Raw genomic sequence first — 27,137 nt, 5'->3', positions numbered from 1 at the left:
CTGCTTGCTCCGCATGGGCAGCAGCCAGAGCTCGTGGTCCTCACCAGGGCCATCCTGCATCCCTTCCCCTTCCTGCACTCCAGGGATGGTCCTTGGGGTGCCTCATTTACACCCACATCACCCCATGTTTGCTCCCCAACCTGCTCCCTGTGAAACCCAGAGCTCCCAAGCTGCAAATCCAACCAGGATAATGCCAGGAAAGGCTTTGCTGTGTGGTGCAGAGCTGGAGGAGCTTCCCCACAGCTGATCACGGCAGCAGTCATTGCTTCAATGCTCGGTTCCCATCACAGGGAGAGCCCAGGCTTTTAGGAAGGGAAGTCTTACACTTCTACCAAGTATTCCAAGACTCCCATAAACACATTTTTGGTTCAGCATTAATGAGTTACCTCAATGTGGAGCTGCTCATGCCAAATACATGAATACAGAGCGCAGAAAAGCCACCGAGGAGCAGACTTGGCTGCTGTTCAGCTGCTCCCATCAGCACAGTTTCTTCTCTCAGTTACAGGAAGCAAAGGAGCTCTGCCTGTGGCATCGTGTCCCTGCAGATCCTGGGCACACAGGGGTTCCTCGTTGCTTCCATCCCTCAGATTGGCAGAAAATGCTGCTCAATGGTGTCTGTGCAGGGGATGCAGGCAAGAGATCCTGCTCTTTCCGCATGCCCAGGCTCACTGCTCCGCACTGCCTGACCATCACAGAGTTCCAGCCTTGTTTGGGCTGGAAGGGACCTTAAAGCTCCTCCAGCTCCAACCCCTGCCACGGGCAGGGACACCTTCCACTGGAGCAGCTTGCTCCAAGCCCCTGTGTCCAACCTGGCCTTGAACACTGCCAGGGATGGGGCAGCCACAGCTTCTCTGGGCACCCTGTGCCAGCGCCTCAGCACCCTCCCAGGGAAGAGCTTCTGCCTAAGAGCTCATCTCAGTCTCCCCTCTGGCAGGTTAAAGCCATTCCCCTTGGCCTGTCCCTACAGGCCCTGGTCCAAAGCCCCTCTCCAGGTCTGTTGGAGCCCCTTTTAGGTATTGAAGACTGTGATAAGGTCTCCCCGGAGCCTTCTCCTTGCTGGGGCTCTGCTCTGTGTGCTCCCACCTCCGCTGGGTGTTCATCCCTTGCTCTTCAAGCACCATCCAACTGAAAGCACCATGGATAAATGGGCTTGTGCTACACCCAGATGAGGATGCCACTTTCAAACAGGGGAGGGGAGTGGGATTCAGGCAGTCAATGCAGCGATCACACCTCCGTTGCTCTGCTCATCAGCAGGGGCTGAGCTGGTTATTGCCTCTCTGCAATGGGAAGCAAGCAAGGGAGGGCGGCTGCTGGCTGCAGGGGGGGACACCCATCCTCTCCCTCACCATGGGGGCTGATGCAGCAGCTCAGGATGTCTCCATCTGGGGAAGGTTTGCTGTTCTCCAGAGCTGCTGTGGCTCCTGACATGTTCCAACTTAGCACAAGGCATTACCTCACCGCACTGCCGCAGATGGCAGATGGCTGCTGGCTGTGCCGCGCTCCCCTCTCCCCTCTTCCCACTTCATCTGCAGCCTGAGACCAGCTCTTTCTGCTTGGGTTTTTCCACACAGGAGCTGGTTTGCTTACAGGACCCTGGGGAGGAGGTTGTCAGGTTTCTGAGCATCACCCTTGCCCAGGTCTGGAGGAAGGGGAGCCCTTTGCAGCATCCCTAAAGAAGGGGAACACTTTGCAGCATCCCTGGAGGAAGAGGAGCCCTCTCCTGCATCCCTGGAAGTGGCGACCTTCACTGAAGCTTGCAACCCACCTCCTTGCACATGGGGTCTTGTGGCCACCCCTCTGCTTCGCCAAGATTTTCACTGCCTAGCAGAAAGGATGGTGGTGATGCTGAGAGCATCCTCACCTGCATATAGACAGGGCAACCCTTCAGTGCCAAACACAAGTAGAAAAGAGAGGGGGGTTAGATGTTGCTGTGACTTTGTGCCTCAGTTTCCCCATGTGCTGTGCAGGGCATGGGGCAACCCAGCCTCTCCTCAGGCCCCTAAGAGACAATACCCTCCCTGGCAAAGGGCAGGATGTAGCAGGGTAATTCCCACAGAATGCTTCTTTCCTGAGAGAGAACAATAATAATAGTGACAGGAATAACGCTAAGAATAAAGCAAAGGGCCTGAGAGCTTTTCCTCCCTGCAAGCAGAGGAACAACTTTTGCTTTTCAGTGCTGTATGTGGACATGAAGGGAAGGGAAATGTTCATGAAGGTGCTGCATCTGCAGATCAAAACCCCAAGAGCTGTGACATCCCCCCTGTAAACTCGCCTAAAAATGAGATTTAAAAGCTTGCCACGGGCAGCATCTTTGCTTTCTGGTTTCAGCGCATCCTTTGTGCTGCAGCTGAGGGAAAAGGGCATCTCAGCAGCGGGGCTTGGGGATGCTGTGACCCGGGGGATGCAGGGTGTGAGGAGGAGGATGCCGTGGCCCTCCATGGATGAAGGCTGCTGCCGGGGAGCAGGCGGGAGGCAGCGGGGAAGGGCTCCAAGGCAGAGGCTTTGTTCGCGGGCCAGCCAGGAGCGTGCGAGGGCCGCCGGGTTGCAGCGCTCCTCCTGCGCTGCGCTCCTGCTGTGCGCGGGAGCCGCGCCAAGGTGGAGCCGGGCGGGTCCCTAAGGAAGGACCGGGACAGCCGCGCGTTGAGCCCTTAAACTGCCTGGGAAAGCGGCCCCATGATTCCAGCCCCCTCCAGGGCTCTTCCCGCACCAAGGCTGTTTCCCAGGCTGCTCGCCCCGAACACCTCCATCTCCCTCCTCCTCTTGCTTGGATCTGGAAGCGCTTGGGAGGATAAGGGAAAGGCTCGCCACAGCCCGGTCCTTCGTGGTGTGCTGGAGGTGGAGAAATAAGGTTAAAGGCTCTTATCTGATGGAGCCGCAGCCTTGCCAAAGCCTGTTGCTATCAGCTCGGGACACATGTGCTATTGGCAAAGCTTCGGGGACACAATAATACAAACAGTTTTCATTGTCGAGTCAACAATGATGGGAGAAGGAGCCTGGTGCTATTACCGGTATAAAGGCTGAACTGTAGGAAAGCGCAGGACAGGAGGATGCCGTCGGGATCAGCAGCAGGGTTTAGCAGATTACAGTTATATTTGTGCTTGGGAAGGAGAAACCTTCCATCCCCAGTGGGCTGGAGCCAGAAGGATGGAGCCGGGGAAGGGGGGGGGGGGGGGGGTTAGGTTGGGAAAAGCTCTTAGAGCAGCATTGCTGGAAGCAGCTGCAGCAAAGTGCTGATGGCAGCAGGTTTAGGCAGGGGCAGGAGGCAGGTTTGCGACTCCCCTGTCAGTCTACATGGGGGGTTTTGGAGAACATACGGTACTGGGCTGGGTTGGATGTGCAGGAGGATGAGTGGGATGGAGCCATCATCCTGCCCAGGGCAGCAGCACCTCCGAAGCAGCATCCATAGGGCTGTCGCATGCCCCAGTGCTGCACACTGGTGAGGGTACAGAGAGGGTGCTGAAGGGATGCAGGGCCCAGAGCACAAGACAGAGGGTCTCCAGATAGCCACATCACAGAGACTGGGAAGAGGTACCCAGCACATGGGGCACAGATTCCATCCCATCACCCCGTGAGGTGGTGAGGAAGAGGATGCAGGTTTGCCAGCTGCCGTGCCATGGTGGTGGGGGCTAGCATGGAGCTCTTTGAGAGGCTGGAAAGCCGGGCAGGAGGTCAGGAACTTATCGGCTGCTGTCAGGGGCTGAGCAGGGCTGGGGAGGACATTCCCACCGGGAGCAATGATGTCAGCCGTGGCCGGGGGGCAGGAAGCCCGATGCAGCCAGCGAGTCTGTCCTCCTCAGCATCCCCCATGTGTTTTTGTGAGCCGTGCATCCCGTGCCGGCCCTCCCCCCCCACAGCAGCCTTGCACCCTTGCTGGCATCCCAGCCACTGCACTGTGCCGAGTGCTGCTCCCCATCCCTGTGGGCTGCAGGATGGTGCTGGTGCATGTGTGGGGCAGAGAGGTTGGTTGCCCAGAGAAGCTGTGGCTGCCCCATCCCTGGCAGTGCTCAAGGCCAGGTTGGACCCAGGGGCTTGGAGCAAGCTGCTCCAGTGGAAGGTGTCCCTGCCCGTGGCAGGGGTTGGAACTGGATGAGCTTTAAGCTCCTTTCCAACTCTAATCATTCCATAATCCAGCCGTGCCTGGTGTTCACATATTCCAGCTGGAAGCTGCAGTGATGATTACTCAAACATGCTGAGGAAAAGCTCCAGCAGACTGAGGCGCTCAGTGATGCTGCGAGATGCAGAAGAGCCTCTTGGAGCTGGGGGTCCACTGGGGCCACGGGAGCCACGAGCCCCATCTCTACCCTCCCAACCTGGGCACTTTGGGCTTGGTGTTGCCTCTTGGAGCCCTGAGCATCCTTTGAGAACCCAGCAGGCACTCAGAACAGGCAGGGTGATGGCAGGCAAGCACAAATGGGGTATTTGGGATGGGGCAAAGCACTTGGTGGTGAACACCCAGAGGGAGAGGGTCTTCCTGAGCATGACCAGCTAAAGGATGCCCCGGAGGGCTCCTGCTCAGCCTCTCCCCATAGCACACCCTTGTTTTGCCTGCAGAGCTGGGGCTGGCAGCGCTGGCAGTGGTGTCCGTGCTGGTGCCGACAGGCCGGCTGGCACGCTTCCCCCGGGAGGCTCCGGCGGGAGGCTCTGTGTTTCTGGGAATTGTGTCGGGCAGGGAAGGAGGTCATTGTTGGAGCTGCGAGTGTGCGGTGCGCTGATGAGATCAGGGCTCGGGGCTCGGCCATGGGGCTGCTGAGCCGGCTGCAGTGCCGCTGGTGGGGTGATAAGAGGGAGAAAGCTCTTATCTGCGGTGCCATGGCTGCGGGTATGGTGAAACCCCAGGGACAGGGCTCTGAGCGGGCTTGCCGTGTGGTGTGCAGGGGGTTTCTAAGGGAATAATGAAGGCAATGAGGTAATATTGGACTTGACGATCTTAAAGGTCTTTTCCAACCTAGCTGATTCTGTGGATGAGGTAGGAACAGGCCGCCTTCAGCCTCAGCATGCCATGGTGCTGCCACCCACCCTGCTGACTTCACCCATCAGACTCTTCCTCCCAGTCCTCCCAGTTCAACCAGCAGCCCTTTCAGGTACATGAATGCGTATCCATCCCTAGAAGCTCCAATAGGTTTTAGGTCACGGGCACCTTTGCCATGGGGGGAATCTGCCCTGCACAGCTCCCGAAGCAGTGCCAAAGCAGCCTCCACTCCAGCCGTGGATGGAGGAGGCCAGACTCTGCCTGTTCGCTGCCTGATTTCACCCTCTGCCTCGCTGGTGGGCAGTGAGGTGTGTGTCCATGCATGGGCAAAGTCCTTGTGTCCTCATCATGGTGGTGATGGAGAGCTCCCCAGCCCATGGATGGAACCCAGAGGGCTTTGTGCTTTGCCAGGGCAGCTCAGGGAGGGTATTCCTGAGAAAAGCCCCTCTGTGCTGCCCTCTCTGAGCACCTCCTTCCTCCCTCTCCGCCAGTCAATCCCTGTCTCCATCCCCTCTAAGGTCTCAATCCTAGCCCCGGCTGCTCTGCCATGTGCTTGCTCCATTGCAGACAGGACACAGGTCCCATCAATCCCAGCCTCTGCAGGAGACAACATCAGAGCTGTGTATAACCAACAAGAGAATGGGCTGGGGAGGTGAAACCCCTTTGCAATCCTTTGCTATGGGTGAGGGATGCCCATGAGGAGCTGAGCATCCTCCTCCTCCTCCTCGGGAGGATGCCTCACTCCATGCACCGTGGCTTTTGACACAGAGCAGATCACGAGAGCCCAGGGAGGACCGAGCTGGTGCCATGGCGGGGCACGGCCATCCGGAGAGCTGGAGATCGAGCCGGGACAGCATAGGAAATGCTACATGGGAAAGCCCTGTGTGAGAGCCCAGGAGCCCCTGCCTTCCCACAGCAGACTTATCACGGCCCCAGTTCAGAGTGGCGCTTTCCATGGGCCAAAAGGGAAGTGCAGACACACCAGACTCCTCGGGGTCAAGGATGCTGGGCAAGCAGCGAGGCTGCAGGGGGCAAGGGAGGGAACCGGGGCGTGGGGAGGGAGACACAAATAGCAAAATGAATGGCTTCGACTTCCTATGTTTTATGGAGGAGAATAAAAGGAGACAGAGAGGGGGAGAGAAAGGAGCCCTGAGCGCTCACACACACAGGGACCAGCCCCAGAGAGCACTGGTGGCCGGTGTGGCACGGCAGCATGGACCCATTTGGCTGGCATGGCTCTTCTGGTCCATTATCCCCCTAAGAGCATCTCACAATGAGTGATGGGCTCAGCACTCGTTCCTGCCCCTGTCGTTATTAGTTTGAACAGCAGCCAGGTTTAGGGAACATCCAAAGGGCCTCGTGAAGAGCATCTGCAAAGCTGGAGGTCCCAAACCTCACCCTGGCGCTCACAGTGAGCAGAGCCCAGAGGAACAGACATCTCCCTTACATGCTCCCTGTTTCACATGGGCTCCCATGCAGGGCAGTCCTGGCCATGTTCCCCTTCATCCCTCCATGGCTGCAGCCCTTCCTGGTGCAGGACTTGTCCCAGGAGGACCAGATGGCAGCGTCCCCAGGCACCAGCAGCTCCGGGACAGATGCAGTGGGAGGTTGTGGGGCTCCTCGGAGGAGAAGACAGGACGGGCTGCAAGACAGAAATGCCAAGTCACCATTAGCACTACATTCTCTGGGTTTCTTATGGGTTTGGATGGAGGATTTTGGTCTCCAGGGTCAACTGTCCTGGTGTCAGGGCTGGGAGACAGAGGATATGAGACAGTTGCAGCAAGGACGGGGACAAAAGGCAGATCCCTGCCTCTATTCTGTGGCTGGCACAAGCTCATGTCTAGGGGATTGTTCCCTTGGATTTCTCCTCCTCCTCCCACAAATCTGAGCTAGGAAGAAGCGCAGGATCAGCATCCCCAGCATGGCCAGTGCTAGGAATGGTTTCACCATCAGCATAACCATCCCCAGCGTGGTCAGGAATGGCTTGACCACCAGTGCAGGAGGCTGGCCGGCTATGGGCACCCTCACCAGTGACGCACAGAGGTCCTGCTGTGGTGGCTGCAGTGCCAATGGAGACAGCCAAAGGTCAAAGCAAAGCACCCAGCACAGCCAGGAGCCTTCTGGTGCCAACAAGGCAGGTTCATGAGGGTGAAAAGGAGGGGAGATGCACCAAAACTCCTCCTCAAAACCGGTGTTGGCAAAGCCTATGGCGGCTGCCCCCATCTCCTGCCTGGTGTTCATGGCGCTGGATGGGGGCTCAGGGTATTCCAGCTGCTTCCTGGTTGATGTTCCCTGGATGGGGTGTCTCTACCAGCTCAGAACCCAATGTGTCACCAAAGGACAGCCAACATGAGCTATTATCCCAAGGTCCCTATGAGCTTTGATCCCAAGGCTGAGATCCTGGATACCCTGGTCTCAGGATAGGTGTGTGGGCAAGGCTGGGTCCAGGAGGGCTTCTCCTCTCTGCCTTCTCCTAGAGTGGACCACATTGAGCCTCCGGTGGTTGGGAGCAAGACAAAGGCTGTGGTTTGGTGGCCCATCTCCAAATGAATAACGGTGACTTGAATCTGCTGGGGATGCTGGAAGCAAGGAAAGCTCATTTGACCTGATCCAGCCCATCAGATGGGGTCAAATTGGCTGAGAATCACTTGGGAAACACAGGAACCGGGTAGGAAAACCAGGTGAGCTTTTGTGGGGCTTGATTTAGCAGCAAGGTCTGCCTCTTTAATGGTGCCTCTTGGTGTGCAGGGTCAGCTAGAGCCCCTTCCCAACCTCTCCCCCCCCAAGCCCAGCTCCAGCCTCGCCCCTGCTCTGTTTTTAGCCCGTTCAAGGAGCTGCTCTCACAGAGAGGTAACGGAGAGTTCACGGCTCCGCTGCCAGAGCAGCCCTGAGCGGGAATTTCTCTGGGAATTCCTGCAATAGCAGCCCTGCTCCCGCGGAGGTGGAGTTTCCTCTGCATCCACCTCCACCCAGGCTTGGGGAGCGCTCTGGCCACCGGCTCCGCGCTCGAGGGGCCGGGCTGAGCGACGCCGCTGCTGGTTCCCAGCCAAGGTCAGGCAGGAACCCTCCCTGCTCCGCTCTGTTAACCCTTGGCAAGAGCAGGGTGATGCCGCTGGCTGCCCGCAGCGGCGATGGGCACGCTTCCATCCCAGCAGGCAGCAATGGGGTTGTACATAAGGTTTCCATACCATGGCGTTCCTCAGGGATACGCTGCCCATCACCGGGCAGTCATAGGGCCTGGGGGAGGCTGGTGTTGGTGGGGTGATGGGTTTCTCACTCGGAGGCAGGGAGCAATGGGGTGATGGCGCTCGGCATCGGTGACTGGGAGCTCTGGAATCCGAGACACGTCCCCGGCCATAGCTGTGGTCAGGAACCATCCTGGCGTTGCAGAGGCACAAACCGCAGCTCCAGTGGCAGCAGTGCCGCTCGAGCGTGCCTGTGACGCCAAGGACCGGCGTGACCCGACCCCACACATGGGTCCCGCTTCCAAGGAGCTCCACAGCTCCCCTTGTTGGGACTTGTTTCTTCCTGCCCTCGCAGAGGTGGGCCCCTGCAAAATGGCATCCCCTCGCTTCCCAGCCAGCTCCTGCCAAGGGATGGAGGCTTTCCAGATGCTGCAGAGGCTCCAGACGCCGGGTTGGAGGGAATTGCGTGTGCAAACATGGGGCCAAGCCAAGAAGTTTCAAGGTAGCTCCAAGTGCCATGGCAAGGAGAGGGTCTGGAGCTCAGGTTTGGTCTGGGGCCACCTCTGCTGGTTTGGGGCTGAATTGAAATGTGTCTCGCACATCTGGGGAGCAGCTCTCACTCAAGGGGTATGTCCAGCTCTATGTGAGCTGCTGCAAAGGTGCCTAATGGGTGGGTTTGGGGGACAACCACAGTAGAGGTTTAACACTGATCTGTTCAATGCTCCCCACCTTTGTGTGCTGGATAAGCTTAAACTCTGCTCTCGGTGACTCAGTCACCGCAGGACAGAGCATGGACAGAGCTGAGCACAGGCAACCCTGACGGCGCAGCCTGAGGCCACACAGCAGCGCATCCTCTGCTTCCCCCTGCGCTGCAGCCGCGCCGGGGCAGGATGCGGCCGCTCTTTACCAGCGCAGGCAGGGCCGGGAGGAGGCCATGGAAGTTCTCCCGCTGCCAGGAACCAGCTGGAGGGAACAACAATATCCAGAGTCCCACCGCAGGTCCCGGGGGACGCGGGGCGCTCGCACAGCGTACGAGTGCCACCTACAGGGGGGCTCCGCGCCTGGGCACCCCTAAACCATCCAGCCCTGCTCCATCCCATCCTTCTCTCAGATACCCCCAAGTTCACACTGGACCCGTTGCAAGGCTCCGTGTCTTAGTCCAGTGGGGATAACCAGAGCGCTAAGGGTCACCCGATGCAGGGCTGCAGCCATGGGTGATGCCCCTGTCGTGCTCAGGGATGGAAAAGAGACTCCAACACTGATCAAACACCCAATTCCAGCCGCCTTCCAGGCACTGCTCCGGGCTCCATAGGGACCCACTCACCTGCGGCTGCTGCAGGCGGCCAAATGGGGCTCAGCTGTGGCAGGGGCTGGGCAGTTCATAAAAGGCTGGGCTCTACGGGCCAGTGCTGCAGTGCTCAGCATTCCCCTTGGCACTCACCTGGGAGCCGTTGGGGGATGATGGAACCCTGCGGGATGGGGCAGCTCGGCCTGGCTGAAGAAGGAGGCGGCCCGGGGTGCCCCACAACCGGCGTGTCCCTACTGCTTAGGGGAGGCCTGAGGCAGCACCCGGGGGGAGCCATAGGGACCGCGCTCCAATGCCGGGCCTGCGGTTGGGGGCTTCGGACTACAGCCCCCACAGTGCCCCGGGGTGAGCGCGGGGCATGCTGGGAGTTGTGGTTCTCCACCCTGCCGGGAAGAGCCTGGCTCGCGCCCGGAGGACTACAAGTCCCATCGTGCCCTGCGCGCCGCCCGCTCTGCCTGAGGGACCGGGGGTTGTGGTGGGCGCCGGGCAGCTAGCGACAGCTCCCCCGTCCCGGCCGGGCCCCGGGACCGGCGGCCGCGGGCAGTGGCGGGATGGGCGGGGAGGAGGAGATCGTACGCATCGCCCGGCGGCTGGACAAGATGGTGGCCAAGAAGAGCGCGGTGAGTGGCGGCGGCCGGGCCCCCGCTGCACGCCTGGGGTGAGCGGCCTCTCCTTTACGCGATGCCGAGGCTGGCGGCTGCAGCATCCATCTCCGCGGAGCCCCCGTCCTCGCTGCGGGCCCCCTGCTTCTCCCTCTGCGCCCGTTGTGAGGGGGTCTCCTCCTCCCCCAGCCCTCATTTTGGGGGCTTCTTTCTGTGGGCACCCCCCCTGTCGCTATCGCGATAGAGCAGAAGCCCCCTCCTCTATCAAGGTGCGGTTCCCTCTCCCAAACGGGGCGGCACTGAGGGACAGGCCCCATGTCCGTTCCCCATCCGTTGCGGTGCTGCGGGTTCCGCCCGCTGGCCGTTACAGGGGGGCGGCCTCCGTGCGCCCCTGTGGTGCTATGGGAGCCCTTCCTCCCCACATCTCAGCATCCTTGGGGCTTATCCTGCTCCTGTTGGGGTGCTCCCCTCCTTGGAGCTTCCTCAGTCTTTGAGTTGGGAGCCATTGGGAAGGGGGATCCTTGCACATCCCTCCCAGCGCTGCCCTTGGAGCTCTGTTGTGGGCCCTCAGGGAGAACCCCAGTGCTCCTGTACTTGCCTGCTGCATCCCTGTCCCATGCCAGCACCACTTCTGCTCACTCTCCTGTGGTGTTTGAGCATGGAGCTTTGGCCTTGCTGCTGTCTGCACAGCCGGGGTCTCACAGGGTGAGAAACTGTCGGGGGGGGGACATTAGGAAGTGTTTCCCTGACTAATGGGATGTGTCTGTTAGTGCTCATACAAGTACAAACAGCATCAGGAGTGCTAAGGCAGCAAGCTGGCTGATGAGGGTTTGTGACGGTGGCCTGCTGTACATCTGGGGCTGGGGAATGGCGGTGGGGAGTGGGAGGGGATGGGTGAGGAGGGGATGGGGTTAGGGAATGTGGTGTTTGGGTGATGGGATGCTGGCTGCTGTCATTGGAATGCCAAACAGGCTTTGCCAGCGGTGAATGGGGTGAGCACTGATGCTTGTGTAGCTGTAACAGCCCAGGAGAGTGTGTTTGGGCTAAACCACAGCCTGTGATGTCTGTTCCTGGTGATGGTAGATTTTCAACATCATTGTTGAAATAGGAAAGGAGCAACTTTTGCTGAATTTGCTTCCAAGCTTCATTGGGGAAGAGGCAGCTTCTTCAGAGCGGTATGCAGTGCTTCCTCTCAGCTGGCATTGATGTGGTACTGAACCATAGCATGTGTCTTGTACATCAGCTAATTTGCTAACTCTTCCTGCAGGATGGTTGCCTGGAGTACCTCTTTGTTGCTCTAGTTTTTGCATGGATCCTCATTTGCTGCCAGTGTGCCAAGTGACTCCCTTTCTGATAACGGAGACAGGAACCACCAGGTCATTTTGTATGTTAAGGGCTGGATTTAATGGAGTCCTTTTGGCTGCAGGAGGAACGGGAAGGTGTGAAGCTGCCCGAGTGGGAAGCTGCTCATTCTGGGTATGGTAACGTGTGGTTTACACTGGTGTGTGTTGCTTTTGTGCACGCTGACAGCTTTGACTCTGCTTTGGCTTTCTCAGCATCTGTTCTGTAGGGTGGCACTTGGCAGCTGGATTGCTTCCTGCTGTGAATCGGGAATGTAGGGAGGATGGGATCCGAGGATAGGGCCAGTGCAGGCTGCTTCTCTTCTCCACAAGCCTGGGCTCTGTAGGCCTTGTGCTGCCAATGAGCTTGGAGTGGTTGGTGTTTTAAATGAGTTCTGAAATGGGAACACTAGAAGGCCTTGTCTGATAGAAGGGAATGGGAGGAAAGAGCCAGCTGAATTAGACAGGCATACTGCAGGCTGTGATCCCTGCCGTTTCTGAGTGACTATCAATTTTAGGTACCTACGTATTGCCTAGCCATATTTTTTTTTAGATCCAGGTTCTGGAATGCAGAACTGATGCAAGGAAACCTCATATAATGAGTTTAAGTGACCTGCTCTTCAGCATCACTGCTTGATGGCTTTGCTGCTGGTATCAGCTCTAGTCCTGAGCAGAGTGGGGTATTAATATGAAAACTAGGAAACAGCTACACTAAGTTTCATGCTCCAAGAGGATACTTTGAGCTCTGGACAGTGATTCTGAGCTTTAGGTGGGTGACTGAAGCTCTTGCAACTATGCAAATGGTTCTTGTGAGCCATTACTTGCCAGGTAAGGACAATAAGCTAATGCTGCAGTTGTTCCATACACCAGCAAAGACCTGTAGTGCTCCAGTGCTCTCTTGTTCTGCCCATCTCAGGTGCTTTCAGATTGTAGGATCTCCTGTCTGTCCGGAACAGCAATCCCCACAGAGTGCTGGTGGTTTTCCCTTTGGATTCAGCTTTCTGAGTTTATTCCCATTATCTCTTTACTAAGAGCTGAGGCACTCATTGAGTTTCTCTTTTCCTCTCCAGGATGGTGCAATGGATTTACTGAAAGAACTGAAAAGCATGCCTATGACTTTAGACTTGCTGCAGGTGAGTTGCACAGGGTCAGAAGTTGACATCTGCATCTGGATGAGCTCAAAGTGTCTAAATAAACTTAACAGATTTATTCTTGCTTGTTGCCTTAAATCAAAGTGTCAAAATAAATGTTAAATGTAGAAAATAGTGCTGAACCTGGGGTTTGGAGCGGCAGTTAAATAGCTCTGTGCCACAGTGTGTAGCTAATGAGGCAGGTGTGGGCAACTGCTCCTTTCTTAGGCTTCAAGAAGAGGAAAAACCAGATTGAAGTAGCAATCACAGAGGGCAATGATGGGAGAAGTTATTTAAGTCTTTGTGATGGTAATATTTAGGACAATGGGGAGTGTGAACAGAGTTAAGATACGCATCCTGAGTGTTTTCAGTCAAGGTTCAGTGTCACTTCCAGACCTGTAGAGAAGGTATTTGTGGGTGAGTGAATGTCTGCTTCTGGTCAGTTTGAGCTGGAGTGTCATCTCACTCTAACAAGAAGAGATAATCGCTCTGCAGATCCTTGGATACTTCATTGGTATCCATATCTTGGTCATTGCTTTGACTTCCTCACGCTTGTTTCTGGTTTGGGTTAGTAACAAATAACAAATGTGGCTTTGAGTGATTCATTTGAATGTTCACTTGCAGTCCACCCGCATTGGGATGTCAGTGAATGCACTGAGGAAGCAGAGCACAGATGAAGAAGTGATCTCTCTTGCCAAATCCCTCATCAAATCTTGGAAGAAACTCCTAGGTAAGGAAATCAGCATGTTCCTGTCAGATCTGACCTTCAGCTGCAGGCTGGGTTTCTAGGATCTATTCATCTCTAGATCTGAAAAGAATATTCTGGCAAACCAGCCTTTACAATTGCACCCTCTGGCTTTCGGGTTTTGTCTCCTACCATTGGTGCTGTAGATGTAGCTCCTGTTCAGCTAGCTCATCCTTGAAAAAACATTGAAAGCTTCAGGACTGCATGAACTTACCCATATAACAAGTAGTAGCATTATTTGTCTGTGTTCTGAACCCTTTGTCCCCACTTCTGTGCTGTGTGTCGTTAACACAGGGTGTGCTGTCAGCCTTGTGCAACCACTTGGAATGAGAAATGCTGGAATGCATTTGGGTGATGAGTTATAGAAGGACTTCAGTTTAACACCTTGTAGAGAAATTCACATGGACTGCTTCCTGCTGGGGAGGCTTTCATGGTGATGGATGCCATGAGCAGGAGCTTGTAGTTCTGTCTGAGGAATCTTCATGCTGATACAGCACAGACTAATGTCAGAATCACAGAAGGGAGGGACTGCAAATATGGGTTTCGTGGTTTCCTTTGTGATAGAAGAATGAGGCATCTGCAGTGCTGGGGGTGGAGGGGCAGCTCTACCTGTGTCTTGCTAGTGGGACCCTGTCTCTCCCACTCTATACTGATGGCAGAGTACCTCAATGTGAGATTAAAATGCTGCTATTTGAACAGATCTTTTGGGGCAGCTCTGTGTACAAAGAACAAGAACAATGTAGTGTTTGAGGCCAAGTGAAATGTGCCTGACTCTACTTTGCACCCCAGGGCTCCTCATTTGATAGACTAAATGAATGCACTTTTCCTGCCCTGGCTGGGACTGTCACTTGCACATGATGGGTATTGGCCAGGCTGAGACACTTCACCTCTGGGTCAGACTTGTTCTACAGCCTAATGAAAGTCCTCTCCAGGGTTGTGCTATTGGCTTTCAGCAGCACTTGGGAAACAGCAGAAGCTGTATTCCCAGAAGGACCAGCCCATGCTGGCCCATCAGGTGGTGTTGGCTGGAAATGGTGCTTTAGAGAACTTGATATAATCAGTACTCTGCAGCCAGGGTGTCTCTGAGGCTTTTGTGCTGAGGCTTGTCTTGTGAGAAGCCTGTGTCTGAGGCAGGGAAGGTGATTGCACTTCAGTTTAGTGAGGAAAGCTTTGGTTTGAATCAGTTTCTACTCAAAGACAAGAAAAGCTCTGTTGGAAATCGCTGAAGGCCATAAAGGTGTTTCCTCCTGATTCTTTTTGGGGAGTAATAACTTTCTTTAGGCCAATGCTGTGTAGCATTAAGACATTGATTAGTGTGTGCAGGGTTGTAGCTTATAAAGGCCAATACTGAACCCTTCAGCATACATTTCTCTTCTTCTGAATATAGATGCTTCTGAGGACAAAAGTGAGGAGAAAAAGAAAGGCCTGCCCTTGCCAACATCCTCCTCGAAGGAGACTGGTAACTCAAGAGACCAAAGGTAATGCTTCCTGGTAACCAAAGAGGGTTTGGTTAGAGAATGTGACCTTTCTTAAGGTATCTTACATTGATTTTTTTCCTCTGAAGTATGTCAGTTGTCAATTTTGTGTTGTGGTGTTTCTGACCAGGAATTTGACAAGTGAAGACTTGTGCAGAGATGTGTGGTGTCTTTAATAGTGTAATGCAGAAATATACATCTACAAAATAGAGTGGCTTTAGTGAGTGCTGTGATTTTCCTCACTTCTTATTCTGTGTTTTTCTACTCTTAAGTGTGGACCTGGTAGTAAATTCCTTGGTTTTTCTTTTGCATTTTCATCTATTTTTGCTTATTTCTAACTTTGACCTTCTTAGAATGAAGATGATTTTTGGTCTTTGCAATCTCAAGTGATGGATGGGATTAATACATCACTATAGTGAATCATTTCTTTGTCCTTGACACATCCCAGCTTACTGGTAAAGGAGGCAGATTTCCCTCCAGGGTAAGGGCAGAAGCCTGTTTGGAATTCCTATTGGCTGTTTGTGATGGGGAAAGGAGAGGGCAAGAATTTGGCTGGTACTGCTCAAGCCAGGAATGAGTTCAAAGAAATAGGAAAGCTTCTGATTCAGCCTTTGGAAACTTGACCTTTTGGAATGCAGACCCTTAAGGGAAGGAAGTGTGAGACATTCCCTGGGCACATTGCAGTAGGCACTTGATGAGCAAAACAATCTGGGCCTGTTAGGACATCTGGTTTGAAGGCTGAGGCTCGTCGTTTCACTTGTAATAGCATCCTGGCTGCAGGTAGAGGCAAACCCCTGCTGTGGCTCCTTGCTTTGTCAGACAGTTACTGTGGGGTATGTGGAGCTTTCTGGCTTGTCATTAGTGCTCCCCTGTGTCTTGATGCGCTGCAGATACTGCAGGGTTTTTTCTCCTTGATGATTTCTACACGTATTCAGCCTCCATCTTCTGAGTAGCAAAGTGTGCCCTTTGCTGGGAAGGATAAACAGAAGCAAATGGGTTAGTGTAGCGTAGACCAGCAGAAGTGGCCAGCTCCTGAGGTCAGCTTGAGCCAGGCTCTCTTTAGAGACAGGAATGCTCCAGTGGTGCGAAAGAAACTACTGATCTGCCTTGACAAAAAGAGGATTTATTAGCAGTGAAGAGTCTTTGTTCTTGGAAGCACAGGCTGTGATGGAGAGAGGCTGACTAGCTGCTCAGTGTGTGATAAGCTGGTTCAGATGAGGCTGCTCTCGACACACCAAAGAGATCAGCTTGTAGTCAGTATTTCAGCCACTTAGTCTGATAGATGTTGGCTGGGCCTTGCTCTTCTCTCAGAGAAACTTGAACAGTCCTTGGCCTGAAGCTTGCCTTGCTTTCTGGAGCACAGATGTAGAAATCCCTCTGTAGTGACGAGAGAGCTGCAAGACCTGAGGGCTCAGAGCCAGCCAGTGTGGGGCTGGCACCTGGGAACTCGCATTGCTGCATGACTGTAATCCAAAGCATATTCTGCTGTGCTGTAGTATCTTAGCCTATTAGTGTAGTACACTTTAATGGGCTGTGTCTGATGTTTCTCTGGCAGCATCAGCTTTTCCTCTTCCAGGGTTCTCTAAGCTGCTTTTATGAGGAGGTCTAGGATCTGTGGCCTGAATTCAGCTCTTCTCTGGGACTTCCTTCCACTGCAGTCCCTGGCTGTTGCTTTGCCACCATTTGTTCCAGCGTAGGCTTTTTATATATGAGCTTTTGTTGCCTGGATGGATTTACAAGCTCTTTCTCCTGTTTAACAGCAGCAGTGTGAACCACAAGGAACACAGGAGTCTTTTAGGTGTGTTTGAGCTCTTTCACAACTCTTCTAATTACGAACTAACTTCGAAAGCTTAACAGACTTTCTGTGCAGTCTTTGGAATGGCTGAAAGTCTGTTGTCATCTCGGGGCACATAGGCTATGTATGTAGGTGAATGTCTTTACTTTTCAGCTAACAGCAGTGGGATAACCATGCATCTTTAACCTTTTTTCCCCAATCTCCATCCCAGGTTTTTCAGTATTTCAGGACTTCCTTGCTGCAAACCACTCCAGTTCCTTCAGCCTTTCCCTTTATTGTAGGTATGTTTCTGAGGCTTTTTGCCTTTTTCCTTTGGGAAGTCTCATTTTTCTAGGCTGTTTTATGCAACATGATCAGCTGTGATTTTAAGCAGAGCTATTTGAGTCATGGATGCTTTGCTATGTACACCCGATGTGTACTGCCTGTGATCTGTACACAGCAGCTCCCTAGGTACAAAAGTACCTGGTGGTGCTTTGCAAAGCCCAGATGGGAGAAGCTCGTGGTCTAATTGACTTGTAAGCTAAGATGTTTGTCTTTAACTTGTGCAGTGTAAATCCTATTGAGTGCTTTGAGCTGTTTGGACACGAATCCGTTCCTTAGTAGCATCCTGCAGTGCTGCCCAGTAAAACAAGCTGGTAAAAAGAGATTTTATTCAGCTGCTGGTCAAAGATCCACACTAAGCTTGCAATATAATCCTTCTCAGAGTTTATCTATTTCATCTGAGCAAGAAATGAATCTGCTCTGGTTTGACCTGGACAACTTTCTGAAGGTGCACTGGTGGATGCTGCTTAAAAGGGCCTGGTGAGGTTTTTGAACTGTGGAAATCCAGTAGCCCTAATGATGATCTACAGGCTTTAAGGCACTGCAGAGCCAAACTGGATCTGAACTCAGCAGAAGGGTCTCCCAGGATAAATCCTGGGAGTTGTCTGGCTCACTCTGTGCAGCCGCAGATTCGGATGGTTTCCAGCTTAGCACAGTTTCATTGGGGGCTGACTAATCCCTTCCAGGACAGTGAAGTGGAAGTGCCTTGTCATAACACTTCTTTTTGCTGGCAAAGAGCTGGTGGTAATGACCCAGCTGAAGAGCAATTGTCAAACCACTTGGATCTTCAAAGATGTGTTGCCAGAATGGCAAGGGTGAAATACCAGGGTTTCTCTTTCTTTTACTGCATTAATATTACCAGGCATTGGCCGTAAATACAGGGCATTTTATGAGCCAAACTCCAAAGCTGGAGCAATGTCTGCTGAAAAAATTACTGTTCTGTTGATTTAAGGTGGAGGGGAAGAGCTCTATAAAATCATCTGGGAATCATAATAGCCCACATCAGTGCTTGCAGGGCTAACTAACTCTCCATGCAGATGTTAGGCTTTTTGGGCAAGATGTCTTGGCACTGTGGGTGTAGCATCAGCTGAACAGCTCAGTGAAGCTCCTTTCCAGCATGCACAGTGTGTGCAAGCCCAGCCTGTGCAGTGATTCATCACTGTGATCGTGCAGGCAGCAGGTCTGGGTGTTGATTCTGTGCCTCCAGTCTCCCCAGCCAGCTCCCCTGGCAGATGACCTGAGTCAGTCACAGCAGGCAAGTGTTTGCATTCACTTGCCTGTGCCCATGATTGCTTGCAAGTGGAAATGAAGCTATCTTTGTGAAGGAACCAGTATTTCAGTCCTGTACAAGCTGTGTGTGGCTTGCAGAGATGCTCTTCTGAGGTGAGTAATCAGTCTTGTCCAGGTTACAGGAAAAGGATCCTCTTATGTATTATGCTTTGTTGGTTTAATATTGGAGCTGAAGGAGCCTTTTTCTTTCCCTTCCTTGGCATTGCAGCTCCTTCTTTAGGCTTCTCTGCTTTCTGCCCCTGAAGGCAGCCTCCTGCACTCCTTGTCAGCTACAGAGAGCTGGAGCACTGATGTGTTCAGTTCTTTCCTCTTGCTGACATCTTGGCAGCAAAAGATGTGAGATGTGGAACCACCTGAGATTCACTTTACTGGTGGCTTCTGCTCCCTTTCTGCTAAGAGCAGTTATGGACTTGGTGTCCTGTGAAGTAAGAGGATTAATGTGCCATGAGTCTGCACTGCGCTACCAGACTGAGATGGTCACAGCAAGTCCTGAGCGCATTTGAGTTACGGATGGTGTCCAATGGCTTTGTAGTATTTTCACTTCATGCCCAGTGATGCAGTTGTGTGGGTGAATAACAAGTTGGTTGGCATGGATTAAATCCTCCATTTACAGCTGGCAGAGTCACAGGAGAACTCGTGGCTGGGTCGATGGTGTTGGTTGCTGTATTGTGCTGATTCGGGCGTGTATCTGCACTGTTTTCCTTTGACTGGCTTTGTGTTGTGATTAACAGGATGCTTGGCCACATCCCTGCTGATCCCTTGTCTGCTCTCAGTGCCCCAAACTGAGCCATTCTGACAGATGAAGTTTCTCTTTTAGCTCCAACAAAAGGCAGGAGCCTCCGAAGACTCCGACCACCCCCAAAATCACCACCTTCCCCCCGGCGCCCGTCACCTGCGATGCTGTCCGCAACAAATGCAGGGAGATGCTGACAGCAGCTCTGCAGGCTGATGGTAAGTGCTGGGGAGGCAATTCCTGCATTGCTTAAAGTGCTTCACAGCTCCTGGTGCATTCTGCATGTAGGTCAGTACCTATAGATATGCTCTACCGAAGCAGCCTTGTCAAGGGGTTATTACCAGCAGCTCCACTGGTCACCCCTTTGACACACATCCCTTAGACACTTCTACGTGGACTTGGTTTGAGCCAGAGGCTCAGCACTGTGTCAGGTAATGGATGTTAAGAGCATGGGGTTATGCTCTGCAGCCTGAGGTGGCCTGGCCAGTTTAATCTTCAGGTGTGCAGGTATTTGCTTCCCTTTCTAGGTCTCAGTCTTGTCTAAAGTGAAGCTGTCATCTCTGCTTACCCTTGGGCACAAAGTAGAGCTGTAACTCGATAGATGGAAACTGTTGGTAATGGTGCTTATGCCAATTACTGTCTGCTTTTAGACTCCATCCCTCCCTTTACAGACTGGAGCCTCTTAAGTACTCTGGTCCTGTGTGGATCTGGGGTGGAACAGGTCTCTCTTGTGCTCAGTCTGTGCCATCTAAAATGAAAGGCAACTGCAGGTGCTCAGCATCTCTGACAGGCAGATTTGAAACACCTCAAGCTGAACACATGCTTGTCTCCATATTGCAGATCCCTTTGGAAAAATGGGGTCTAAGCACTGTAGAGTTTTATTCATTTGGAGCCAAGGAATCCAGACAGCAGATGGAGAAGTTCAAGTCTTTACTTCCAGCCTTCCTGTGCATGTATTTATGCTGCATTAAATACTTCGTATACCTCTTAGGAAAAACCCTTTCCATATGGAGTCTGGGAATGAGTCCACTTGAGTCTTTCACTAAGCTCAGTTCTGTTCTGCCCTGTGATCCTTACTTCATGGCACTGGTTGCTGCACTCTATGTGATGCTGTTTAGTTGGTGGGTGAAAGAAGAGGGAGAGCAGAGTCCTGAAGTGAGAAGAGAATGAAGGCTTGATTCCAATGCTGCATGCTTTTGTTCCCTGACAGATAATTGGTCCGAGTAGAGCTACTTCTCCTTGGCATCAGTATCTGATGAGACTCAATACCTGCCTGTATATGTTTGATTTCAACTGCTCCAAGAATATACTGGGAAACTATGTTCTGGGTTCTAGAGAGGCAGAGGGCATAGACTGGCTGGACTGGTCTATTCTCATCACTGCCGTTTGCAGAAGGGTTGAAGGGTAGGTAGAGCAAAGGCCATTTGATGCAAAGAGCATCTACATCCAAAGAGAAACAAATCTAGAGAGCTATCTCAGAAATGCTGAGCCTGGGGACCCTTTGCCTCGTTGGAAGTCACTGACCTCATGTCTCTCTTGTCTTCCAGATGACTATGTTGCCATTGGTGCTGACTGTGAGCACATAGCAGCCCAGATTGAAGAATATATCCTTACTGCACAGGGCTTCCTCAAGGGCCTGCATGCCTCCAGGCCATGAAATGAGTGTGCTTGGAGGAGAAATGGGGCAGTTTGTCTTTGCATAAACGTTCTGCTGCAGCTCTGCTTGTTGGAGTTCTGATTCTGTCTCTGCTTGGTTGAGTCCTGGCTCACTAAGGAGCCAGCAGTGTGGTGCTGGGAGCTCAGGGCAAACTCCTTCCTGATGTGATGGATGTGGTTGTTTCTTTCCTGTTCACACCATAATGATCTGGAATTCCCAGTTTGTCCTTCCTATCAACATCCTACTTCCTGCTCACCTCTGCTTTCAAATACATGCAGCTTCCCTGTGCCTCGTGTTGAGGAGCATATGCTGATAGAGACCAAGCAATGGGAAGGATGGAGCAGTGAGGGTCAGGTTCGTGTTGATTTAAGTCAGGAGTTTGCTTGGTTTGGGGACTGTGGGCCCTCTTAGTGGAGGGTTTTGTGGCTACAGTACTGAGAGGAAGAGCAGGTTGAGGAACCTGAGTGTAACTGAAAACAGATTACATCCAGCACAGTGAAAAAGCCAGAACTGAAAGCCCTGGATCTGGGATTGCATTACCCTGCTCCCAGATCCATCATTAACCTCCCCGAGCAGACACTGCTGTTGGGTCCAGCACCCTCATCTGTGCCATGCCAGCAGGTAACACCCCCTTGCTACTCATGAGTGGTGTAGAAGGTGCTTGGAGGCCTCTGGGTTGATTGCAGAGCCCTTAACTGCCCTGTACGCATATACCAGGATGTCAAGAACACCGACATGAAGTACAAGAACCGAGTGAGGAGCCGAATCTCTAACCTGAAGGACTCCAAAAACCCTGAGCTGAAGAAGAACGTGCTGTGTGGGGCCATCACCCCTGAGCAGATCGCAGTGATGACCTCGGAGGTGAGGAAGCTTGAGGAGCAGGTTTGCTGCTTACAGGGGATGCTCTGCTGTTGCTGAGTGCACAGGGAATGAGTAGCAATGGGGTTTGCAATGTGGGGAGCAGTCGGGGCCTTCTGATCATCACAGGGGCCTAGGTGTGAACCAAACACCAGGAATGAAAGGCTTTCTGTCTTAACAACCATCTGTCAGGCCACCCTGTCCTGTTGACTCCACTGTGGTGGGTGTGGAGGTAAAACTGGACAGATGGGATTAATATTGCTCTTTTGTTTCGAAAGGAAATGGCCAGTAATGAGCTGAAAGAGATCAGGAAAGCCATGACCAAAGAAGCGATCCGGGAGCATCAGATGGCCAAGACAGGAGGGACACAGACTGACCTCTTCACCTGTGGGAAGTGCAAGAAGAAGAACTGCACCTACACCCAGGTTGGTCTTCCTGCTCCTGCAGCCTCCACACTGACCCCTGCACAGGACATGATCCATCACAGTCATGAGCTCTTATGGCTCCATGACAGCATGAACTTTGCTGCTGGTGGAGAGAACCCTTTTGTGTGGTTAAAGCTCTCTAAAGGTACTGCTTTTGCCCAGTGATTTCTGCACGTTTCCTTGGAGCTTGTGTAGCTTCTTTTGGCTCTTTATACAAGAGCAGCACCAAGGAAGCTTTCAGAAGCTGTGTAGCTCCTTGGAAGCAGGTGCTGGCAATGTGTTGATTCAAAGGAATGGGGAGTGTAGAGGAGAAGCTGCAGAAACCCAGTGCGTTGATGGTGTTAAAAGAGCAAATGCAGACTGTAGAGAAGACAAATCCCAACTTAGTTAAAAATCAAACAAGGAGCAACCAAAGCAGTGATGTGAGCAGGTAAAGGGGATTTTCCTTCTCAATGGGCAGCTGCTGGAGGGCTTATGTGTTACCAGTGCTTTTCCTTCCCATGTTCTTGCCAGGCATCTGGAGATAAGTGTGCCTTTGCCGTGAGTCAGTGCATTAGAATGTGCAGAGACCCAAAAATGCACCAGCAACCACACGATCGCTACTGAGTGGGTGTGCACAAACTGCGTGTGCTTGGACCTGATGTGCAAGAGCAGATGAGAGCCAGGCAGCTGACCAGGGATTTCCCTTGGCTCAGGAGTGGTTTTGCATCCGACAGCCTTGCTCTGCATTGAGTAAATCAGTTGGAAGCAGTGCCTGGAATATCTCACCTCAGCAGCATATGCAACTCAGTCTCCTCCTGTATTGAACTGGAGTCCAAGTGCCTGGAATTAGGCAGGTGACAGCAGTGTCTTTTAAATAGAAATATCAGGTTTTCTGTATTTTTGTTAATAAAATCACCATCCGGTGACTGAGCTCTAAGTTCCAAGTAGATGAAGTGGCATTTATGAAAGCACTGGAAGCCAGGCAGGAACATTGGGTGAGAATTCCAGAGTTTAGCCATCCAGCCTGCTTGCAAAACTTGCTTAATGTGCATCATGCAAATAGTGACTCTTGCAGAGTGGGTAATTACACACATAGCTCATAATTACCCCTCAGCACAGTTCTGCTGCCTGACTTGAGCAGGGAGTGCCAGCGTTTCCAGTGTGGATCTGCCTTGTGGTATTCAAATGCCATGAAAATCTGATCTTTAGCAAAGTATGTGTTTCTGGCGAGGGCTGGTCAGAGGCAGCAGCCACATCTGGGTTAAATAGCAGAGTTCCTGAATGGCTCCAATACAAACCAGCCTCGGAATGTGCAGGACCTGGTAACCCAGAGCATGCTCCTGTGAGGCTGGTCTGTAAGTGGGGAATGGCTCAAGTGCTGCTGTTACGGGTTGCTGCTGAGCATGTGTTTGATGGGCTGAGGGATTTGTGGTCTCGCTGCCTGCCTTCCCAGGGGCAGCACAGGGAGGGATTTGCAGTGGGTTTGTTCATCTCTAGAGCCACACACAGAGAATGGGCAGCAGAGGGGGTGAGCAGGGCAATCTGCTGCCCCACAACACATTCCTCTGGGTAGTGTCAGGCTAGAGAGGGGCCATAAGGTGTGCATAGAGGTGTAAAACATAACCAGACTCATCTTACGGGGAGGCTCCTTTTGCTGTCCCAAGCCTCAGGGTCTCATTGATTTGACAGTTTGATCCCAGCATAAATCCGTGGTGGCCAGAGGGACAGGGAGCTCCCTGTGACCCCCATGGGGTGATGGTGATTGCTTGGCTCTCATTTCCTTTGTGTGTCCCCCCAGGTGCAGACCCGCAGCTCGGATGAGCCCATGACCACCTTCGTCGTGTGCAACGAGTGTGGGAATCGCTGGAAGGTACCACACCAAGGCTATCACTGGCACTGGGGGTGTTGGGTGGCTGCACCGTGACCTGCAGATACTTGGCTGCCCTCAGAGGTGTTTGCCAGGCACTGACTGCCTCTAGCAAGTGACCTGTCCTTCCCAGCACAGAGACTCCTGGGTTCATCCCATCTCTGCAGAGCTGGGTCAAGTCTCACATTCCTTGTCTCCCTCCTCACATCCCTTCTTCCATGAGCAGCCTCACAGTGCTTCCCATGCTCCCTTTACCCCTGAGAGATGGTGGTGATGACACTGAGGATTCAAGTGCCGAAGAGCAATGGCTGGGAGAATCAGTTTGGTCCCTACTCCAGGGGCTGAGCCCTGCCTCTGCAGAATCCCAGCTTCAGAAACAACACATCACCTGCATCCCTGTCGTGTGTGCAGCACGTGCATGCCCCAGAGCTCCCTTTGACAGTGAGGTTTTCTAACGAGGGTTTAAACTCCCTTCTCTTGCAGTTCTGCTGATACGTGCCATGGCCTGAGAGCAGCAGCCTAAAGCAGCTCAGAGCGTGAACTCCATACGCCAGCTCCAGTTGTGTTCTGTGTCCCAAGTGAGTTTGCATTGTCACACGCTGAGAGAGCAGCAGCGGGGAGGCTTCTTCACATGGGCCTCGGTGGAGAGCCACAGCCACAGGCTGATGGGGGGAGCTCACTGCACACACGTAGTTATTATTTTCTCATCTAAGCAAATCTGGTCACTTTTCCTTCAGAACTAATATTAAACATTTTTGTCAGTTTCTGACTTTTATTTGAGCTGTGCATGTGCAGCACTTTGATTTTTGTGGTGTGGAACTGAATGGGAGCTTTACAGGGGGTCAGTGTCCACATGGATGGGAACTGAAGAGTGCCCAGGAGTGCAGCATTCAGTTGATTTTGCAGTGATGTATATACCTTGTCATGGAATCACAGACTGGTTTGGGTTAAAGGGACCTTAAAGCTCCTCCAGCTCCAACCCCTGCCACAGGCAGGGACACCTTCCACTGGAGCAGCTTGCTCCAAGCCCCTGTGTCCAACCTGGCCTTGAACACTGCCAGGGATGGGGCAGCCACAGCTTCTCTGGGCACCCTGTGCCAGCGCCTCAGCACCCTCACAGGGAAGAGCTTCTGCCTAAGAGCTCATCTCAGTCTCCCTCTGCCAGGCCTTGAAATGCCAACAGCAAAGCCTGCTGCAAAGAGAATGTGCTGCCCAGGTTGTGACAAAGTAGGGTGACACCAGCCACATAAAGGATAGGACAGGGAGGAGAGAGTGCTAAGCCCCTGTTGGTGTTCCCTAGCACTCCATCGCTGTGTGGAAGGAGACCCTTGTGGCCAGGATGTGGAAGCAGGGAAGGTCAGCAGCCTGTTGTTATTCCTGCTGCCCTGAAGACTGCTTCCCATCGCGCAGGGATCCTGCGCACAGTTAAACTTGCTGCAGGGAGAAGCCATCAGTAAAGGAGGTGGAGGGAATCCACACAGTGGGAATGTTAAAGGGAGTCCCAGCCACTTTCCTGCTTGTCCAAGCTCTTCTTCTGGCTTGGCAGCTGAAAGGCAACCTCAGTTTTCAGAGGGGTTTGCTGGAAAGGCTCTGAAGGACAGGAAATGCTGCAAATACAGGAGGAATTCCAGAGGCTTGGACCTGGAGTGGGTATGGATTACAGCATCAGTGGGAGCTGTTAGCACTTGGCTCTAGAAACAGATGAAGTCTAAAGTGAGCTCAGAGCTTGTTGTTTGGAAGGGGTGAGATAAAGGAGCCTGGGATCAGAGCAAGCCTCAGGTGCCACCTCTGCAGGGAGGACCCTGGGAAGGAGCCCTGCAGCATCAGGCTTGTTCTGTGAGGTACCGAAATCCCTCTTTTCCTACCCCTTAGCTGGGGTGATGCAGCTCCAGCGGACCCCACCAGAGCCTCTGGGTTAGGGGCTGCTCAGGAGCAGGCCCATGCGCTGTAGCTCTTCTGCTGCCAAGCAGTGCAGGCCCATTTGCTGTCGTATCTTGGGGCATTGCTCCCCTGTTCCAGAGCAAAACCCAAGTATTTCCACTGCCTTTCCAGCAGAGACCTTGGAGCTGGTGGGAGAGGAGCAAGCAGCCACATGAAAGTGCTGGGAAACGTGCTCTGAGCCCCTTTGAGGGCTGTGTTCTTCCAGAGGCAGGGATCCCAACCGGCTCCTTCGCTCAGGGCTCTCGCATCATGGGGTGCAGCCGAGTTTCCCAAGAAGAGAGAGTCCAAGATGCTGACAAGTTGTTTTCTTACTCCTGAGCCTTGGGGTGAAGTGGGATTATTCAAGCCAGGCTCGGGAGGGAGCAGGGTCCTCACAGGAATGCTTAAAAGCCTCAGGATCCAAAGGCTCTGGCTTGTACCCTGTGAGCAGGAGCCAGTGTGTTCCTGGTTGCTGTTGCTGTTGTGTGCCTGTGAGGAGGGGTGCAGTTTGCTGACGAGCCTGAAGTGTAGGGATGGAGAGGCCTGAGGAAGTGAGGGGGAAAAAGTCCTGCTTTGGGGCATTTTACAGTGCCATTTTCTGGGATAGGAGGGAGGAGAGCCAGGGAGGAGAAAGCCACTGGAGAAAGAGGTGGCTGGGGAGTAAAGATGAAGAATAGAATAAGTAAATTAAGTAAAACTACATAAACTTCAGTGAGGGCAAATGAAACAAGATTAAGTGAAGATCAAGTACCAGGTATTGAAGTGCCAGGATTGGAAGCAAGAGACAAACTCGATTTGGTCTTCCCTGGGTGAGCCCTTTGTGGTGTGGCTTTGAGCCCCTGCTATGCTCTTTGAATGGCCCTGGGGATGCCCAACTTCCAGTCCTTGAGCTGGAGCCACATTTTGGGAATGAGATATTTCCTTTACAGAGCAAACCCAGCACCCAGGCCTCAAACCTCAGGGTGGGGATGCTGCAGTGGCGCAGACCCAGGGCAAACCTGCCAGGAAGAGCTCAGGAATAACAATACTGACATTCCTGAGCAAAGGAGCTCTCTCTGGTCTCCCTCATTCGCTTGAGCTGTATTTCCAGCTTGGCAAACACTGCATTTCCTGACATGAGTTTCCGTGCAGCCGTGCCACGAGGAAAGAAGGGCACAAACCAAACCCAGAAAGCTGAGAGGTTTTGGTTGCTTCAATAGTATCTTCAGTCAAAAGATCCAGTGCTTGCTTGGGAGGGAGGGAGAGGGAAGGATGGGAAGGGGGAGAGAAATGGGAACCCAGAGGTTGTTCTGGGTTAGGAACAGTGAAGAGGAGTGTTGGTGGGGTGGTGTTGGCTTTGTTTCACTGTGGAGGGCAGGAGCTGCTGGTGGAGATGTGTTAATTCTGGGCTCCAGGAGCACATTCCTTGTACCATACAAAACCACATGGATATTCTGTGTCTTCCAAGCCAGGCTGGATGGGGCTTGGAGCAAGCTGCTCTGGTGGAAGGTGTCCCTGCCCAGGGCAGGGGTTGGAGCTGGAGGAGCTTTAAGGTCCC

At 53.0% G+C, this 27,137-nt stretch overlaps 1 protein-coding gene across 3 annotated transcripts; it reads left to right on the top strand.

The window, feature by feature from the left end:
- The first annotated feature begins 9,895 nt into the window (after nt 1-9,895).
- TCEA2 (transcription elongation factor A2) lies at nt 9,896-24,460 on the top strand. 3 transcript variants are annotated; one of them, XM_080628013.1, is made up of 11 exons: nt 9,896-10,080; nt 11,489-11,538; nt 12,473-12,535; nt 13,157-13,262; nt 14,665-14,755; nt 18,976-19,109; nt 20,439-20,495; nt 21,255-21,409; nt 21,685-21,831; nt 23,612-23,683; nt 24,164-24,460. In XM_080628013.1, the coding sequence occupies exons 3-11, from the start codon at nt 12,482-12,484 to the stop codon at nt 24,170-24,172; spliced, it is 825 nt and encodes a 274-aa protein (XP_080484139.1). In that variant the 5' UTR covers nt 9,896-10,080; nt 11,489-11,538; nt 12,473-12,481; the 3' UTR covers nt 24,173-24,460. The 3 variants fall into 3 exon arrangements, with proteins under 3 accessions (XP_080484139.1, XP_080484138.1, XP_080484137.1); XM_080628011.1 differs by having other exon boundaries at nt 9,946-10,080; nt 11,330-11,538; XM_080628012.1 differs by lacking the exon at nt 11,489-11,538.
- The last annotated feature ends 2,677 nt before the right edge of the window (nt 24,461-27,137 follow it).

The sequence above is a fragment of the Psittacula echo genome, assembly GCF_963264785.1.
Source record: "Psittacula echo genome assembly, chromosome: 12".
NCBI lineage: Eukaryota > Metazoa > Chordata > Aves > Psittaciformes > Psittacidae > Psittacula > Psittacula echo.
The sequence above is the reverse complement of the archived record's forward strand: the minus strand, read 5'-3'. Positions and strand labels throughout refer to the sequence as shown.